We start from the raw sequence: 18,848 nt of genomic DNA, 5'->3' as shown, positions 1-18,848 counted from the left end.
AGAGAAAAACAAATACCGTATGCTAACACATATTTATGGAATCTAAAGAAAAAAAAGTGGTTCTGATGAACCTAGTGGCAGGACAGGAATAAAGACACAGACACACAGACGTAGAGAATGCACTTGAGGACACGGGGAGGGGGAAGGGGAAGCTGGGACGAAGCGAGAGAGTGGCATGGACACATATACACTACCAAATGTAAAATAGATAGCTAGTGGGAAGCAGCCGCATAGCACAGGGAGATCAGCTCGGTGCTTTCTGTCCACCCAGAGGGGTGGCATAGGGAGGGTGGGAGGGAGACGCAAGATGGAGGGGATATGGGGATATATGTATACATACAGCTGATTCACTTTCTTATACAGCAGAAAATAACACAACACTGTAAAGCAATTATACTCCAATAAAGATGTTAAAAAAGAAAATACTTTGGGGACTTCCCTGGTTGTCCAGTGGTTAAGAATCCGCCTTCCAATACAGGAGGCGCAGGTTTGATCCCCGGTCGGGGAACTGAGATCCCACGCGCTGTGCAGCACAGCCGAAACAAACAAAACAAATTAATAATACTTTATTGCTAAAAAATGCTAACCATCAGCTGAGCCTTCGGCGAGTAGTAATCTTTTTGCTGATGGAGTGTTTGAAATAGTGTGAGAATTACTAAAATATGACACAAAGACAAGAAGTGAGCAACTGCTGTTGGAAATACGGTGTCAACAGAGTTGCTCCACAAAGAGCTGCTGCAAACCTTCAATTTGTAAAACACACAAGATTCAGGAAGCACAATAATTATAATAGAATGTAATGTACTATGATATAATATAATATAATATAGCCTGTATAGTCAAAGAAAAGGAAATCAATATCTAGAAGAGATATATGCACCTCTACATTCATTACAGCATTATTCACGAGAGCCAAGATAGGAAAGCAACGCAAATTTTCATCAACAGAGAAATGGGTAAAGAAAATGTGGTATATACATAGGATATGATTCAGACTTATTAGTAGGAAATCCTACCAGTTGTGACAACGGGGACAGAACTAGAAGACATGATGATAAGTGAAATGGGTCAGTCACAGAAGGACAAAACTGTGTGTTTCCGCTTATACGAGGTATCTAAAAGAGTCAAACATATATTGTCGGGGTGGGGGAGGAGAGAATGGGGAGTTGTTCCATGGGTATAAAGTTACAGTTACACAGGATGCATATGTTCTAGAGAACTGCTGTATGACTAAGTGTCTATAGGTAACGAGGCACACTATTCTTTTCGTTCTAATTTAAAAATTTTAATTCAACTGTAACTGACCTACAACACTCTGTTAGGTCCAGGTGCATAACATCAATATTTCTATACGTTAGAAAATGATCATGGTCTAGTTACCATCTAGTTACCATCCGTCAGCGTACAAAGTTATAATGTTATTGACTGTATTCCCCGTGCTGTATATTTCATTCCCATGACTCATTTCTTTTGTAACTGGTTATCTGTTCCTCTTCATCTCCCTCACCTATTTCACTCATCCACCTACCCTCTTCTGGCAACCACCTGTTTGTTCTCTGTATCTATGAGTCTGTTTCTGTTTAGTGACATTAGTTCATTTGTTTTGTTTTTTAGATTCCACATACAAATGAGATCATACGGTATTTGTCTTTCTCTGTCTGACTTATTGCACGTAGCATAATACCCTCTAGCTCCATCCATGTTGCCACAAATGGCAAGATTTCATTCTTTTTTTTTTTAAATCTTAAAAAATGTATTTATTTTACTTTTGGCTGCGTTGGGTCTCTGTTGCTGCATGTGGCCTGTTTTCTAGTTGTGGCGAGCGGGGGCTTCTCTTCCTTGCGGTGCGTGGGCTTCTCATTGCGGTGGCTTCTCTTGTTGCAGAGCATGGGCTCCAGGTGAGCGGGCTTCAGTAGTTGCGGCACGTGGGCTCAGTAGTTGTGCCTCGCAGGCTCTAGAGCATGGCTCAATAGTTGGGGCACACGGGCTTAGTTGCTCCGTGGCATATGGGATCTTCTGGGAACAGGGCTTGAACCCATTGCCCCTGCATTGGCAGGCGGATTCTTAACTGCTGCACCCCCAGGGAAGCCCCTCATTCTTTTTTTTTTTTTTTATGGCTAATAGTCCATTGTGTGTGTGTGTATAGCTATATATATATGACGCATCTTCTTTATCCATTCAACTATGGATGGACACTGAGGTTGCATCTATACACTGGCTATTATAAGCAATGCTCAGTGAACATAGGGGTGCATGTGTCTTTTTGAACTAGTGTTTTGGTTTTCTTCCGAAAAAATACACACAAGTGGAATTTCTGGATCTTATAATAGTTCTACTTTAAAATTTTTGAGGAGTGAGGTGCACTACTCTTGACACGAAGTTTACCTGGTGCTGTTAGGTGAATCCATCCACGATCTCTGTGAAGACCTCCAAAACTGTTAAAACATAAGGGTAGGCACTTCCCTGGTGCCTTACAATGCAGGGGGCCTGGGTTCAATCCCTGGTCAGGGGACCGAGATCCCACGTGCCGCAGGGTAACTAAGGAATGGTGTGGAGGAGGTGAAGGAAAAGACCACGCCAAGCTCAGAGGCCCTTTCAGATGGCAACAAACTCCTGACCTTGACTGAAAATCAAAGTTCTTTACGTGGAACAATCGAAGAGGCAGGATGGGTCCTGTTAGCAAGGTCCCCTGAGATGCCAGGTCACCTGACCCCCAGCTCCAGACGCACAGATGTCCGGGACCCAGGCTTTGCTGGCCTGGGAAGGCTGAGGGTGCCCAGCTGCTGACGGGACACACGGGGCGGGGGAAGAGGTGGCTGCCGCCCAAGGCACACAAGTGTCTGTGCAGAACTGCCTCGGCTCAGCCTCCAGAAGCCTGTCTCAGAAAGCGACAGCAAGTCTTCCAGAAGCTCTGCCCAAATTCCATTCAGGCGTCACCGGTCACACCTGAGGCTGCCCGGATGAAGACTGGGGGCCCACACGTTCACACACTGGAAGTTATTACCAAATGCAAGAGAGTGAGGGATCAGACCATGAACTAGTCTAATTTTAATGCATAAGTAGAATCACGCACACCTTATTCTACGTTCCGGTTTTGCATTTGTAATTTCACAAAATGTGTGATTTGTAAGGGCGGGGGGGGTTTAATTGCTTGTACTTTTTGCCTGATGAGAAAAAAACAGCACAATAAGAAAACATTGTAGTTTTCACCAGTAGCGGGCATAAAAATACATGTACTGTTGTTGCTTGAAAACAGCATTATTGTGAATGTTCCAAATGATTTTCTATTTGGTGATGGGTTAAGTGGCTTGCCCACGTTCACTTTTATGAAAAGGGAAGATCAGAAAATTGCACTCTTCTTGCATTTTAAACTTTAAGAAAACGGATTTCAGAAAACCTGGATAACAAATTAAGAAAGCAATCAGAACTGCAAATATTTAGGGGTTTTAGGTTCGTTTCAAAACACAAGGGAACAACCCATGACGTATGTGTCTTAAAAGACCACCTGGGGGCTTCCTTGGTGGCGCAGTGGTTGAGAATCTGCCTGCCAATGCAGGGGACACGGGATCGAGCCCTGGTCTGGGAAGATCCCACATGCCGCGGAACAACTAGGCCCGTGCGCCACAACTACTGAGCCTGCGCGTCTGGAGCCTGTGCTCCGCAACAAGAGAGGCCACGATGGTGAGAGGCCCGCGCACCGCGATGAAGAGTGGCCCCCACTTGCCACGACTAGAGAAAGCCCTCGCACAGAAACGAAGACCCAACACAGCCATCCATAAATAAATAAACAAATACATACATACATACATACATACATACATACATACAATTTAAAAAAAAAAAAAAAAAGACCACTTGGTACAGTAAGATTCCACAGACGGCCCTGTAATCACAGAACGCAGCACTGGTTACACGTTTACCACAAGCCATGTTCTCAGCGTGAGGCTAATAGTGTCGGCTCACTCCCCTGCTTGGGGGCAGAGAGGACCCGTCTCCTTTGCTTTCTGAGATTCCTTTCATGAGTGGCTAGAAAGCTTAAGCACTGGAATTCCATTAGAGAAAAGGAGTATTCCTCAGAGGATTGTAAACGACAAACACCCAAGAGGACTTTAACAGCGGCGTCCCTGTGTCAGAGATCTCCCACGCATGGCTGGGGCCCAAATGACACAGAACAGTGGGGGCCCAAGGGCCGCAGTCCTAGGACGCCGCTCCCCAACCAAAAGAGTCCTCTCGCTCGACAGGGAAAAAGAAAGGTGTTCTCAGACACACGCAGCCTCCAGAGACAGCAAGTGAGGACCCCACCTGCCTGGCCTGTCCCAGGAGAGTGGCTGATGCAGTGCCCAGAACCAGAAACGGGAACGAAGAACCGACGCATTCCTCCCACCTCCCCCGCCTCCCCCCCGCAAAGAAGCTGCACTCCAGTACTGACCACGGAGGGTCTTGTCAACTAGGAATCTTACCCACACAAACGTGCTGATTTTGAGAAACTTTTCAAATGCATAGTATTCAACCTCTCAAAGTAAAAAAAAGTAATGAATTTCATAGTAATGCTGGAAAATACAGGAAAAAGACAATAAAACTTGGAAAACAATGTTTACTAACATGACCCAACTGGAAAAATTTAGAAACATTTAAGACTACTCTGTAAGTCAATAAGACGAGGGAAACAAAACAGAACAAAACAAAACAAAACAAAACAAAAAAAGACAGTATTGGGGCAGGAAGACAGGCAGTGGACATGAACAGGCCCTTCATATAAAAACAAATACACCGGTCTGAAAAGACCACAGACTGAAGGATCCCAATTACGTGACATTCTGGAAAGGGCAAAAATACACAGACAGTAACAATATCAGCAGCTGTCGGGGGCTTGGGGGCATTGGGGGGGATGAACAGGTGGCCCCCAGGGATGTTTCGGGCACTGAAATGGTTCTGGGTGGCACTGCAGTGGTGGCTGCAGGTCATCACATGTGTCCAAACCTGAACAGCAGGACACAGGGAGTGAGCCTTAATATAAGCTACAGACTCCAGGGGAGAATTAGGTGTCAGTGTTGATCCATCACTGAGATGACGCGCCACACAAGCGCGAGATGTTATCAAGGGAGGGAACCCAGAGGGACGGGGATAGGAAACTGCTGTCTGCTCGATTCTCCTGTAACCCTAAAACTGCTCTAAAACTGTCTATCAGTTAAAAAGAAGAAACAGCTTCTAAGCACGTGAAAACGCTCTCAACCTCATTCGCGATTAAGGAAAAACCCCAAGGGAACAGTCCGTAGCGTTTACAGGGGCCTAGCACCAGCGGGAACACGCCGCGGCCTCGCCCCTTCCTGTCGGGCATCGCGCTGGAGCCCAGAGTCCCCCTGACTTGACCCACCGCACCCCACCCCGCGTTTCATGCCGTCCACAGTCTCTACACATGACATCTTTTGATCAGATGACTCACCGTCCCAATTACAAGGTTTCACTTTCTCCACAGGATGAAAGCAAAACCAGCACACAGGGGAGGCTCTTCAGTCAACCTCAGGGTCCGCCTGCATTCACGTCCCGCTGTTCCTGACAGGAGGCCCACATCCTAAGGAAGGAGGTCCTTACCAGCACCTCAGGAGCCTCATCCAGCCCACCTCACGCTGCTCTGAGAGCCTCGCCAACCTCTGCAGCTACCCAAGTCCTGGTCACGTGAGGGCCGTCACCCTTCCCCGAGTCACTGAGCCACGTGCTCTGACAATGCATTTAAAACCAGGCTCTTGGGCTTCCCTGGTGGCGCAGTGGTTAAGAATCCGCCTGCCAATGGTGGGCACACGGGTTCGAACCCTGGTCCGGGAAGATCCCACATGCTGCGGAGCAACTAAGCCCGCGAGCCACAACTACTGAGCCCGCGAGCCACAACTACTGAAGCCCGCATGCCTAGAAGCCGTGCTCCGCAATAAGAGAAGCCACCACAATGAGAAGCCCGCACACCGCCACGAAGAGTAGCCCCCCGCTCGCCGCAACTAGAGAAAAAAGCTCGCACGCGGCAACAGAGAGACAACGTAGCCAAAAACAAATAAATTAATACATAAATGAATAAAAATTAAAAGAATGAAAGAGAGAAAAGCAGGCTCTGCTTTGTCAGCACTCTGGAGTTCCCTACTTACCGACGGGCAGGATTCCCGTCCTCTCCTGTAATTACGTCTGTGAAGTGCCTTTCCTGAGGAGAACAGAAGCTTCCAGAAGCAGAGAATTGCTTCTTTAAGTTCACATGCAGAACCTGAAGACATTTGATGTTTACATCTAGGAAAAGAGACACAACACTAGATGGTGTGAAGGGTCGCCAAAGCCAAGAGCCAGGCAAGCAGGACACTTCCTCTGGGGAGCCTTCCATCAGCAGAGCAGAAAATGTCCGTGGCCAGAACTGGCACTCAATGCGCTTTGAGCTGAGAAGTACCCGTGGAATCACATAGGCTCCCCGAAGAGCAATTACTCCCACATTTAAGAAAGGAGATGGCTTTTCAGGCAGAGAAGGCAAGTACAGTCTTCCCGGCTGGCGGAACGGTGTGTGCCGATGGTCAGGATGGAGCTGGGCCCCAGAGCACTGCCCTCTCCTCCAGCCCCCAACCTCACCCTCACCCTCAGCTGAGGAGCTGCTTCCCTGAGAACAGAGAAGCCATCGGAGGGCTTCTCCACCTGCACCCCAGCTCTGCCACCCCCTCCCCCATCAGGACCCCGGGCCGCAGCTCTGCCCGCTCCCACACGCGTCTACTGGATCATTCCCGCTGTTGTTTCTCCCGTTACAACACAGCACAACACCCGCCCCGGACCTCAGCTCCTACTCCAGCTACTGTCCAAGGTCTCTTTTCCCCGTCACAGCAAAACGTCTTGAAAAAGCTAGGAACACAACAAACCCCGTTCTCCCACTCCTCTCTCCTAAGCCTCTCCAAGCAGGATCTCACCCCACAGACCCATCCAAACGCATCAGCAGTGAGTTACGACCTCCCCCAGTGCTGGGCTCGAGGGTTAATAGCTCCACAGAATGGCAACCTCGTTTGTCCAGTCACCCAGGGAACCTCTAAAGTGCTTCCCACGTGGAGACAAACTGCTGTGATTCATATTTTAGGAGAAATACTCAGCGTGGAAAACACACTTGAGCTGGTGGAGGAAAGAGGTAGCAGCACAGAAACAAAGGTTCTGTAACTACAGAAATGAAAAAATAAGCTATTTTAATGGTAGCAAGTATGGGATGAAGAGGAACGAATAAAGACCGTTTAGAATAAAACGTTAACAAGCCTAATACTACAACTTGCTAACAGAGGATGGAGAAGGACTCTACAATGAACCCATTTTTCTGGGTAGGGTGACAGGCTGGATGATGCAACGATGAGCCGGCAGGGACAAAAGGAGAAGGCAAGGGGCGGGGGAGCTGTAAATAATCATTTTTGGATCTACTGGATCTAGTCATTTGAGGTGCCCTTTGGACAAACTCCATAGAGATGCTTGGTACTGACCTGCTCCTCTACGCTTTGTCTAACCACATCTTTTACTTTGTCCTACTTTCCCATTTCAAATTTTGAACTATTCGCCTCCCAAGCTGTTACTACAAAACAAGAGCGGCAAGTCAATACGTAAACAGCAAAACTCACCGGAGACCGATTCATTTTCCGCTGCTCTTGGAACAACGTGCAGGACTGTGACAGTGGAGGCGGACCTGGAGAAGGAAAAAAACGCAGGCAGTGAAGCTACGACTGAAGCGGCTCGGGGTGCACGAGCACCCGCCCCGCGCTCCACAAGAGACACCTGTGGGAGACCCGCCCTTTCACCTTCACAAGGGCCTGTTAGAATGAGGAGGGAGCAACCACCCTCAGGTCTGTAACTCCCACGTGACTGTGGTAACTGAGGGGATACTTTGTTTTCAGTAGTCAGTGTACACTGAATCCTACTAAAATAAACCTCCGTCGTTAAATATGAGATTAAAAAACGCTTAGAGTTTATCTTTTCTCATCAACTCTGCTAACAACTTCAGAACAGAAAATCCACAGGATACCCAGGATAAAGGGATACACTCAGGTGCGTTTCACTCTTTCAATTATTTGGACAAACGTAAGTGCAACGGTCAAGAACATCTTTTCTTTAAACTGATTTGAAGTGGACAGAACACCTGCCCTAGGAGTTCTGAGTCCTGTTAGCGACCCCACGTGCACACCCGCTGAGGATCTGGGACAAGTCACCTCCCTCCTCAGGCCCAATCTCTTCCTTCCTCAACCGAGAAAGCGGGACAGAAGCCTTGCAGACTCATCCTGCACTAACTACACTGTGCGATTCCACGGGGCACAACCCAGGGGGGCAGCGAACACTTAGCTTAGACAACCAACGTGCTGATGGGCCTTGAGAGACACGTGCGAGAGCCCGACACGGCGACAGCAGGACGACGAGGAGGATGGGGGTTGGAGGGAGGGGTGGACGCGGCACGTCCCGGCCGAGCCTGTGGCCCCTGCTCCCCCAGGACACCCGGAACTCACAAGTCCCAGGGGAGCCCCATCCGGAGCAGCCGGTCCTGCCCTCCAACCCGACCCCTCCACCTCCGGGAAGCGGTCAAACCCTCCCGGTCGCTCTCCCGCGGGGCCCGGGGCGGGCTCACCCGAGCCCCGCTCTCCAAGGGCCGCAGGGTCTACAACCGCCTGCAGGCCCGAAGACGCACCACCTGCCCAGTCGGAAATCGCGGACCGGCCCCGGGCTCCCGAGGCTCCGGGCCGGGGGCTGCTCCTCCGGCGCGCTCCTCTCCCGGGGTCCCTCCTCTCCGCCTCACGAGGCCACTGGGCCCGAGGAGCCGGCTCTGGGCCTACGGCACAAGCTCCCTTCAGGCCCACGTCCCTCCCGGGACCTCGCTCTGCCGCGCGCCGCAGACGGTCGGGCACTGCGCCGCCGCCGCCCGCCCGGCCCCTTCGGCCCAGCCCGCGGGCTCCGGGGCTCGCGCTCGGGGGTCCCCGTTCCAGCCTCCGCCCGGCCCACGCGAACCCTCGCCCGCACAGCCCGCGCCCGCTGGCTGCCGGCCCGGCCGGACGGCGTCCAGCTCCGCACGCCCCGCACTCCTCACCCGCCAGCCGCCAGGACCTGAGAACGACGACCAGCGGGGACCTGGCCACGCACTGGAAGCGAGGGCGGCGCGGCAACGGTGGTGCGCGTGCGCCAACACGCACAAACCGCGAGGCGCACCTGCGCAGGGGGGACGCCCGAAATCCGCCTGCCAAAGCCCGCCCGGAGAGCGGGACAAGCACCAGGACTCTATTTCCCAGAAGTCTCCGCGCCGTCAAGTTAGGGAGTTTTTCTTTTTTTTTTTATTTTTTAAAAACATTTTACTACAGAAAACAATAAAAACAAAATATAAACAAAAATAGCAGTATAATGAACTCTTCTGTATCCATCATCCAGGTTCAACTCATAATCTTTTTTTTTATTTCTGATATACATTTTAAAGTAATAACTAGAATTATGACTTACAACATTATACCAGAACATATAAGATTTTTAGAAATTTCATGTAATGTCTGAAACATAAAGACGCAGACGTAGAGAATGCACTTGAGGACACTGGGAGGGGGAAGGGGAAGCTGGGACGAAACGAGAGAGTGGCATGGACATATATACACTACCAAATGTAAAATAGATAGCTAGTGGGAAGCAGCCGCATAGCACAGGGAGATCAGTTCAGTGCTTTCTGTCCACCCAGAGGGGTGGCATAGGGAGGGTGGGAGGGAGACGCAAGATGGAGGGGATATGGGGATATATGCATACATACAGCTGATTCACTTTGTTATACAGCAGAAACTAACACAACACTGTAAAGCAATTATACTCCAATAAAGATGTTAAAAAAAAAATACTGGGCCCGCGGCGGCCCGGACAAGGGGCCGGTGGCGGCGGCGCGGGCCTGCTCCCCACGCCGCCTGCGCGAGTCCACCGCAGGCCCGTTACTCCCCACGCCACAACCCGTCAGGACGCGCCGCCCTCCGCTTGCCCCGAGGCCGCCGAGGGCAGCAGGAAGCCGCTGAGCTGACACTCACTCAGGGGTCGGGTGCTCGGGGTCGTAGAAATCCCCCACCTTCGGAGGCGGCTGCGGCGGCAGCTGCTTCATCCGGAGCGGCTGGAGACGGCGACGCGAGCCCCCTCCCCGCGGCAGGGCGACGGGAGGGAGGGGAGGGGAGGACGCCGCTGGTCCGACGACGGCGGCGGCGGCGGCGGCGGCGGCGGCGGCGGCAGCGGCGGCGGCAGGGGCGGCTCGCGTCGCTCGCTCGCTCACTCGCTCCCTCCGACGCCCGCCCACCGCTCTCTCCCCCACACACTCACACGGGGAGCGACGCTTACCCCGCCCTCCCCTCTGCAGCGCAGGCCCAGCCCCTTAAAGAGACACGCATCTGCCGCTAGTCCGCCACCAGTCGGCGCGCCGGCAGCTGCCGGTTGTCCTCAGGCCCGAGCGGGAGGAGCGGGAGGAGCGGGAGGAGCGGGAGGAGCGGGAGGGGCTGTGCGCAGCCCGCGGACCCGGCCCGACTTCGCCAGCGACTTCCTGGAACAATAAGCCCCAGGCCTGAGCGCCGTTGTCCCGCCCCGGGCCGAGAGCCGCTGCGCCGCGAACCCTCCCTCGGGCCCGCTGTGGCGGCGGGGCGCTGAGGCGTGACCCGGCGCGCCCCGGGCTTGTTTGCCGGCGACGACGGGGAAACAGCCCGAGCCCGCCGGGACACTAGCCTGCCTGCTCCGCCGCTCGCGAAGACCTGCCCTCCCGGAGCGCCGGAGTCCGCAGCGGCGCCGAGGGCCCCTGCCCCGGGCCTGCGGGCTCTGAGTTCAGTGAAGCCATTTTACAGAGAAGCAAATCAATGCTGGGAAGGACCAACACCTTTACCCAAGATCCACTGCAAGAGGCAGACCTGGGCTCAACTGCATGGCCACCTGTCACCCAAGTCCAAGCATTAGCATCACACCACGCTGCTTATGGAAGAAGTATGAGACACACTTCCAACCCCTCCAGTAGCTAACAGGTCTCTGGGAGACAGGATCAGCATGAACAGATTCAGAGGAGGAACAGAGATAATGTGTGCTGAAACTTGATTCTATGGGATTTTCATCAGAGCTCAGAGGTTGGCACTTACTGCACGGACCTACTGTATGAAGCAGGTGGATTGGCCAGCACAAGGGGTTGCTGTGGTGCATCGCCCAAATTCCCCTTCTGGACCCAAGCCACGCGGCATGTGTGATACTAGTTCCCCGACCAGGGATTGAACCTGCGCCCCCTGCATTGGAAACTTGGAGTCTTAACCACTGGACCGCGAGGGAAGTCCCTGTATCATATTTTAGATCTCACATGTAAGTGATGTCATATGATATTTGTCTTTCTCTTTCTGACTTACTTCACATAGTATGATAATCTCTAGGTCCATCCATGTTTCTGCAAATGGCATTATTTCATCCTTTTTTATGGCTGATACTCTAGCCTTTTTTGTTCTGCTCTCCAAGAGCTAGGCATTCTTGGGCAATAGTCATGGGATAGAAGAGGCAAAATTATTGAATAAAAATTGTCAATACTCCCACTGCCTCTATCATTTATCCGAATTCAAAACTTGGGGCAGAATGCCCTGGTCTTAATTTAACTTTACTCTTAACAGAGATGAGCCCAAGACAGGGAGAGACAGGAAGCCCTCTCCAAGAGTAAAGAAGGGTAATGACTTTTTCTTATAAAGGGACAGAGGGCTATTGGTGATCCAGGCCTAGACTTGGGCCAACCAATGTTAGAAAATTTATGGGCAATGAAGAACTGGAAACATGTATCAAAGCCCTAAGAAGGCCTTCTCATGCCCCAGGGGAATCAGATCCTGGTTTGAAGGCCACACATCTTGGTCATAGTGGAGCTGGTGAAGAGATATTGCCTCTTCACTCTACCAGATCCAGAAGGAATTGGAGGTAAATCCCTCGGCCAGAAAGGGGAGGGACTATGACTTTTTAATGAGTAATTAATAATAATAATAATAATACCTTTTCTTCTTAATTTATTCATAGGTTTTCATGAATAAACTAGATACTATTACTTTTTATTATTTATGCTTAGTGCTCACACACACTGGTTTTCATGTTTACTTGACATTAAAATTGACGAGAGATCTTTTATTATTTATTTATTTATATTTATGGCTGTGTTGGGTCTTCGTTTCTGTGCGAGGGCCTTCTCCAGTTGCGGCAAGCGGGGGCCACTCTTCATCGCGGTGCGCGGGCCTCTCACTATCGCGGCCTCTCTTGTTGCAGAGCACAGGCTCCAGACGCGCAGGCTCAGCAATTGTGGCTCACGGGCCCAGTTGCTCCGCGGCACGTGGGATCCTCCCAGACCAGGGCCCGAACCCGTGTCCCCTGCACTGGCAGGCAGACTCCCAACCACTGCGCCACCAGGGAAGCCCCAAGAGAGATCTTTTAATTCTTTTAATAGTTAGCCAAAATTTGATTTTCTCTTCAGAACTTTTTTGTTCGAAGATCTGTAATCATTTTGTGACTTTGTTTAAGTTCCTATATTGAGATCACCCCAGAACACTTTTTAAAGGATCAATCTACCTAAACTGTTACACTTGGGAAATGGCTCAAGAGATGCTAATTTATCAACATAATGAAATACCATGCAGTCAACAGAAACGGCAATGTTGAAGGCAAACGATGTGGTTGTGTACAATAGCATTTTAAAAAATTTTATTGGAGTATAGTAGATTTATAATGTTGAATTAGTTTTAGGTATACCACATGGTGATGCAGTTATACCTATACATATATTCATTCTTTTTCAGATTTTTTTCCCATATAAGTTATTACAGAATACTGAGTATAGTTCCCCGTGCTATACAGTAAGTCCTTTTTGGTTATCTATTTTATATATAGTAGTGTGTGTATGCTAATCTCAAGCTTACAAAGCATCTTAAATGCAGAAACTAGAACACTGATATCAGTGAGTCAGGTTATGTTGGTTCAGAGCTGAATTGGAGAAATTTAACATATTCAGTGGGAGATATATGAGGAATTTTTTCCCTTAAATCGTTTTTTCTTTTTCTTTTTTATTATTTCTGAGATATACATTTTAAAGTAATAACTAGGATTATGACTTATAACATTATACCAGAACATATAAGATTTTTAGAAATTTCATGTAATGTCTGAAACATAAAGACGCAGACGTAGAGAATGCACTTGAGGACACGGGGAGGGGGAAGGGGAAGCTGGGACGAAGCGAGAGAGTGGCATGGACATATATACACTACCAAATGTAAAATAGATAGCTAGTGGGAAGCAGCCGCATAGCACAGGGAGATCAGCTCGGTGCTTTCTGTCCACCCAGAGGGGTGGCATAGGGAGGGTGGGAGGGAGACGCAAGATGGAGGGGATATGGGGATATATGTATACATACAGCTGATTCACTTTCTTATACAGCAGAAACTAACACAACACTGTAAAGCAATTATACTCCAATAAAGATGTTAAAAAAATATTAAATGAGAAAACACATGACCAACACTTAGCCCAGTGACTCACGATTTAAGCTCTCCAAAAAGGTGAGGTTATCTGATACTGTCTTCATCACTATCACCATCACCACCATCATCATCACCACCATCATCATCATTTTTGATAGCTTCCTTTGGGCCAAGTAGTGATTTGGGGTCCAAGCAGCGGAAGCCAGAGTTGCAAGATCCTGTGACACAAAGCAGGACAATGTTCGTGGGAAAACCCACCTGCGGCCACTTTTCTGGGTAAAGTTAATGAACTCGTTTGATCATCAGGGACCTGGAGTGGCTTCAAGAAGCAATCGGGGGACTTCCCAGGTGGCGCAGTGGTTAAGAATCCGCCTGCCAATGCAGGGGACACGGGTTCGAGCCCTGGTCCGGGAAGATCCCACATGCTGCAGAGCAACTAAGCCCGTGCGTCACAACTTCTGAGCCCACACTCTAGAGCCCACGAGCCACAACTACTGAGCCTGTGAGCCGCAACTACTGAAGCCCGCACGCCTAGAGCCCATGCTCTGCGACAAGAGAAGCCACCGCAATGAGAAGCCCGCGCACCACAACGAAGAGTAGCCCCCGCTCGCCGCAACTAGAGAAAGACTGCGTGCAGCAATGAAGACCCAACACAGCCAAAAATTAATTAGTTAATTAATTAATTTAAAAAGAAACAATTGGCCAGGAATCCAACACAAGCAGTGTTAATAGTACAGCAGAACCTGTATCAACACCGGCATCTGAGTAGGACCTGGGCGGGTGCTTTCCAGCAAGGAAATGGTAGGTTCTCTCACCTCTGCTCAGGGGGTCAACTTGTTCAGTCCCATGGGGGGTATTCTGTAACTAAGTCACACAGGAGCATCCTGAGGAGGGGATACCCAGGTTCCTGTTTGAAGGGCAGGAGTCTTCTAGGTCAAGATAATCTCTGCCTTGTCCATTATGTCAGTGTCCCTTGCGTGACACCCACCGGAAAAATTCCTTTTGTAGTTTAAAACCAGAAAAGATCTTTAATAACAAATGGACCAGCATTCTTCTCTATTAAACAGTGTAACTTAGTAAGCCCTGTTTCCTTCAATGCCCAGACCAACGGGAATCCCAGAGCCAAAGGTAAAATTTAATCACAGTAACTTAGTCCTAGGAAGAGCATATTTGTTCCTTTTTATGGTTTTGATTTATTTTTCTTTTCCCATCACCTTATTGCATGCATCTTTCATTCTAAGTGGTCTTAGTATCTCTTTGGGAATCACCAAGTCTGGTCCATGAAAGCCTCGCAATAAATGGGTTTTGGAGCCAGTTAGTGAAAATTACAAGAAAGAGAGAGTAGTCAAGTCATGCCTTGAAAAACAGTTTTAGGAGCCTTTCCCAAAGGGAAATGGGGAAGGGAAGGAAAAAGAACAATGCTCAGAGCATAATGGCTAGAGGCGCAGAGATGAAGCCCATGTGGGTGTGGAAGATTCAAGAGGAGAACCAACATCAATAAGAGGCGATAGATGAGAAAAAAGGAGGGACGGGGGTAGGGAGGGGACACAAAACTTGAGATGCATTTGTGTAATCCTAAGAAATAACTGAACATTTGTGAGCTCTGAGGGAAATGGGAGCGATTTCCTGGAGATAGGAAAATAATTATAAATATGTATAATATTTTGATGTAAAAAAATGTATTTTCATACGAAGCATATTTTAGATTTATAATCTGAAAAATATTCTGCCGAGCCTGAGGTTTAGATAAAGCCTCGTAAAAACAGATGACGGGCTTGCCCAAGGTCACTGTCCTTGAACTTGGAGAGGTGATGCTTGAATTTGACTTTTGATAAAGAATTTTGAGAACTTTGATGCAGAGCCTTGGGGCTGAGAGCAGGGATCTGCAGCCTGCATCCTCTATTGCTGTATCTGACAGTAAATTTAAACCAAAAACGGCAGGACCAGGGAACGTATGGCTTATCTGGCCTTCTGAATTCCAAATGAAATGCAAGGGGAGCTAAATTTCAATAACAGAATAGAGGCCATCCCCAGGTAACCAAATTAGGCCTTCCTTAATAAATGGTGTATCGTGAAGAATCAAGAATCAGTCAGCCACTGAGATACAAACATGAAGATCACCATGACCTAGGAGTAGGTGAGGAAGAGAAGGAACCTCTGGCTTTGTAACAATTTTAGCTTCAGCTAAAGGAAGGAATTGACAAATATCTCTTCGTCAATCATCTGTCCCCCAGACTTCCTCTCACTCCTGGATACATGTCCACCACCATCCCTTCCTTCTACCAGACAGCGTTCCATGGTGTGGGTGACAGAAATCCTGGATCTCCCGGTGAGATGTTCATAGTCACCTCCAGGAGCTGAGTGCACGCCTTCTGCACAGGGGGCCCTGACACCCGCTTCCCGGTGCTGGATGCACCCCAACCTCCCCGCCCCTCCACCCAACATCACTTACCAGCTCCTGGGATTTCCAACCACCTAATTTCCAGCTAATTTTCAGAGGTTTTTCTGCAAAGACGTATGTAAGTTTATAAACAGGACAATCAAGGTGGGGAAGAAGACCCCATTAGCCGACCGAAGTCATGGGCATAATCCTAAGCAGAAGTTTGGCGTCTGTACAGCCCCACAATTCCAGCCTGCACGACCCAGCTGCCAGCCAGACACTGAAAGAGGACTCTTCGGGTGCTTTCCTTGTTGTAGGCAACGTGAGTGTTACTGTGGATTGAATTGCATCCCCCATTAACATACGTCCAAGTCCTAAGTCCTAGTCCCTGTGAATGTGACCTTATTTGGAAATAGAGTCTTTGCAGATGTAATTAAGTTAAGGATCTTGAGATGAGATCATCCTGGATTGTGGGTGGGTCCAATATCCGAAGACGGGTGTCCTTAGAAGAGAAAGAAGGGATAGGTTTGAGACACAGAGAGATGCAGGGAAGATGGGGGCAGAGATTGGAGTGATGCAGCCACAAGCCAAGGAATACCAGGGGCCTCCAGAAGCTGGGAGAGGCAGGGAAGGATTTTCCCCTAAGCCTTCCTGGGGAAGGTGGTCCTGCTGACAGCTTGACTTCCAACTTGTGGCCTCCAGAACTGTGAGAGAATAAATGTCTGTTGCTTTAAGCCACCAGCTTCTGGTAATTTGCTAGGGCAGCCCTAGGGCACTTATACGTGTGCCATCCAAACCTGCTGTGGCAAAAAGAAAAAAAGAGGGCTCAAATAAGATTGGCTTCCACTGGGCATCTTCTGAACCTCCTGCTGGAGTGAAGTTGTCAGAGAGCCACAGCTCTTAAGGAAGAGACATGCTTGTCATCTCAGGAAGTGCCAGCTTATTACCAAAGAGCCCCAAATAACGGGCGAAACCACAGGTGAGGTCAGCAGCCCGATTCACAAGTCATATTAGCTAAACGGGGGAAGAGAAAGGAAGGCGAGGAAGGGGAAACCCTGGGAGAGCATGAGGGTGTGGGACATTCAAGGAAAGAAGAGTCATGCATTCAAAAAGCATTTCTCAGCACCTGTTCTTGCCTAACAGCCTTCAGAACTTTCAGGTAGAAAAATCACAGGAAAAAGTCTTTCTCTACAAGAACTCGAAACCTAGTTTAAAAAATATGAATACATTAACTTGATTAATGGTTGTTTAAAGCTAGAAAAGATATTAGAAATCAGCCCATCATGGTCCAGATTTCTTCATTCATCAAAGTGTTTATTACCTGCCTGTTCTTTGCCATTCTCTGTGCTTGGCATTTGAGATACAGCACGAGCAACAAAGTCTCCACCCTCAAAGAATTTGTATTCTAGAGAAGGTAGATGATACACAAACAAGAAAAAATATGGCCAAGAGCAATAATGACAACAAACCTAGACAAAACAATAGGAAGTGATGAGGGTAGTTCAGGACGGCTGGTCAGCAAAAGCTTCTCTGAGGAGGTCATGTTTGTGCTGGGTCTTTTTTTTTAATTTTTATTTTATATTAGAGTGTAGTTGATTAACAACTATAGGTCCTTGTTGATTATCTATTTTATATTTACTAGTGTGTATCTGTTAATCCCAAACTCCTAATTTATCCCTCCCCTCCACCTTTCCCCTTTGGTAACCTTAAGTTTGTTTTCTATGTCTATGAGTCTCTTTCTGTTTTGTAAATAAGTTCACTTGTATCATTTTTTTAGATTCCACGTATAAGTGATATCATATGATATGCGTCTTTCTCTTTTTTTTTTAAGTTTTTTCTTAGGGAACTTCTCTAAGTGGGAAACACAAGAGAAGAAAAGGACCTACAAAAACAAACCCAAAACAATTAAGAAAATGGTCATAGGAACATACATATCGATAATTACCTTAAACGTGAATGGATTAAATGCTCCAACCAAAAGACACAGGCTTGCTGAATGGATACAAAAACAAGACCCATGTATATGCTGTCTACAAGAGACCCACTTCAGACCTAGGGACACATACAGACTGAAAGTGAGGGGATGGAAGAAGATATTCCATGCAAATGGAAATCAAAAGAAAGCTGGAGTAGCAATACTCATATCAGATAAAATAGACTTTAAAATAAAGAATGTTACAAGAGACAAGGAAGGACACTACATAATGATCAAGGGATCAATCCAAGAAGAAGATATAACAATTATAAATATATATGCACCCAACATAGGAGCACCTCAATACATAAGGCAACTGCTAACAGCTATAAAAGAGGAAATCGACAGTAACACAATAATAGTGGGGGACTTTAACACCTCACTTACACCAATGGACAGATCATCCAAAATGAAAATAAATAAGGAAACAGCTTTAAATGATACAATAGACCAGATAGATTTAATTGATATTTATAGGACATTCCATCCAAAAACAGCAGATTACCCTTTCTTCTCAAGTGCGCATGGAACATTCTCCAGGATAGATCACATCTTGGGTCACAAATCAAGCCTCAGTAAATTTAAGAAAATTGAAATCATATCAAGCATCTTTTCTGACCACAACGCTATGAGATTAGAAATGAATTACAGGGGAAAAAAACGTAAAAAACACAAACACATGGAGGCTAAACAATACGTTACTAAATAATCAAGAGATCACTGAAGAAATCAAAGAGGAAATCAAAAAATACCTAGAGACAAATGACAATGAAAACATGACGATCCAAAACCTATGGGATGCAGCAAAAGCAGTTCTAAGAGGAAAGTTTATAGCTGTACAAGCCTACCTCAAGAAACAAGAAGAATCTCAAATAAACAATCTAACCTTACACCTGAAGGAACTAGAGAAAGAAGAACAAACAAAACCCAAAGTTAGCAGAAGAAAAGAAATCATAAAGATCAGAGCAGAAATAAATGAAATAGAAACAAAGAAAACAATAGCAAAGATCAATAAAACTAAAAG

General features: G+C 47.9%; 1 protein-coding gene and 1 long non-coding RNA gene across 2 annotated transcripts in view; one reads left to right on the top strand and one right to left on the bottom strand.

Moving 5' to 3' along the window:
- The window catches only part of LOC137750464 (inner centromere protein-like), a 56,197-nt gene extending 45,812 nt beyond the window's left edge, over positions 1 to 10,385 (bottom strand). The window contains exons 1-4 of the mRNA XM_068524804.1: positions 10,380 to 10,385; positions 10,035 to 10,312; positions 7,617 to 7,681; positions 6,135 to 6,270 (exon numbers count right to left, since the gene is read on the bottom strand). Coding sequence (XP_068380905.1) covers positions 6,135 to 6,270; positions 7,617 to 7,681; positions 10,035 to 10,312; positions 10,380 to 10,385 — 485 coding nt within the window. The remainder of the gene's footprint in view (positions 1 to 6,134; positions 6,271 to 7,616; positions 7,682 to 10,034; positions 10,313 to 10,379) is intronic.
- Positions 10,386 to 10,489: 104 nt separating this feature from the next.
- LOC137749812 (uncharacterized) lies at positions 10,490 to 18,027 on the top strand. Its single transcript, XR_011070291.1, has 3 exons — positions 10,490 to 11,328; positions 15,704 to 16,171; positions 17,681 to 18,027. It is a non-coding gene; the product is annotated as an uncharacterized lncRNA (long non-coding RNA).
- The last annotated feature ends 821 nt before the right edge of the window (positions 18,028 to 18,848 follow it).

Source organism: Eschrichtius robustus, chromosome 16 (assembly GCF_028021215.1).
Source record: "Eschrichtius robustus isolate mEscRob2 chromosome 16, mEscRob2.pri, whole genome shotgun sequence".
NCBI lineage: Eukaryota > Metazoa > Chordata > Mammalia > Artiodactyla > Eschrichtiidae > Eschrichtius > Eschrichtius robustus.
Note: the sequence above shows the minus strand (reverse complement) of the source record. Positions and strands in the feature narration are given on the sequence as shown.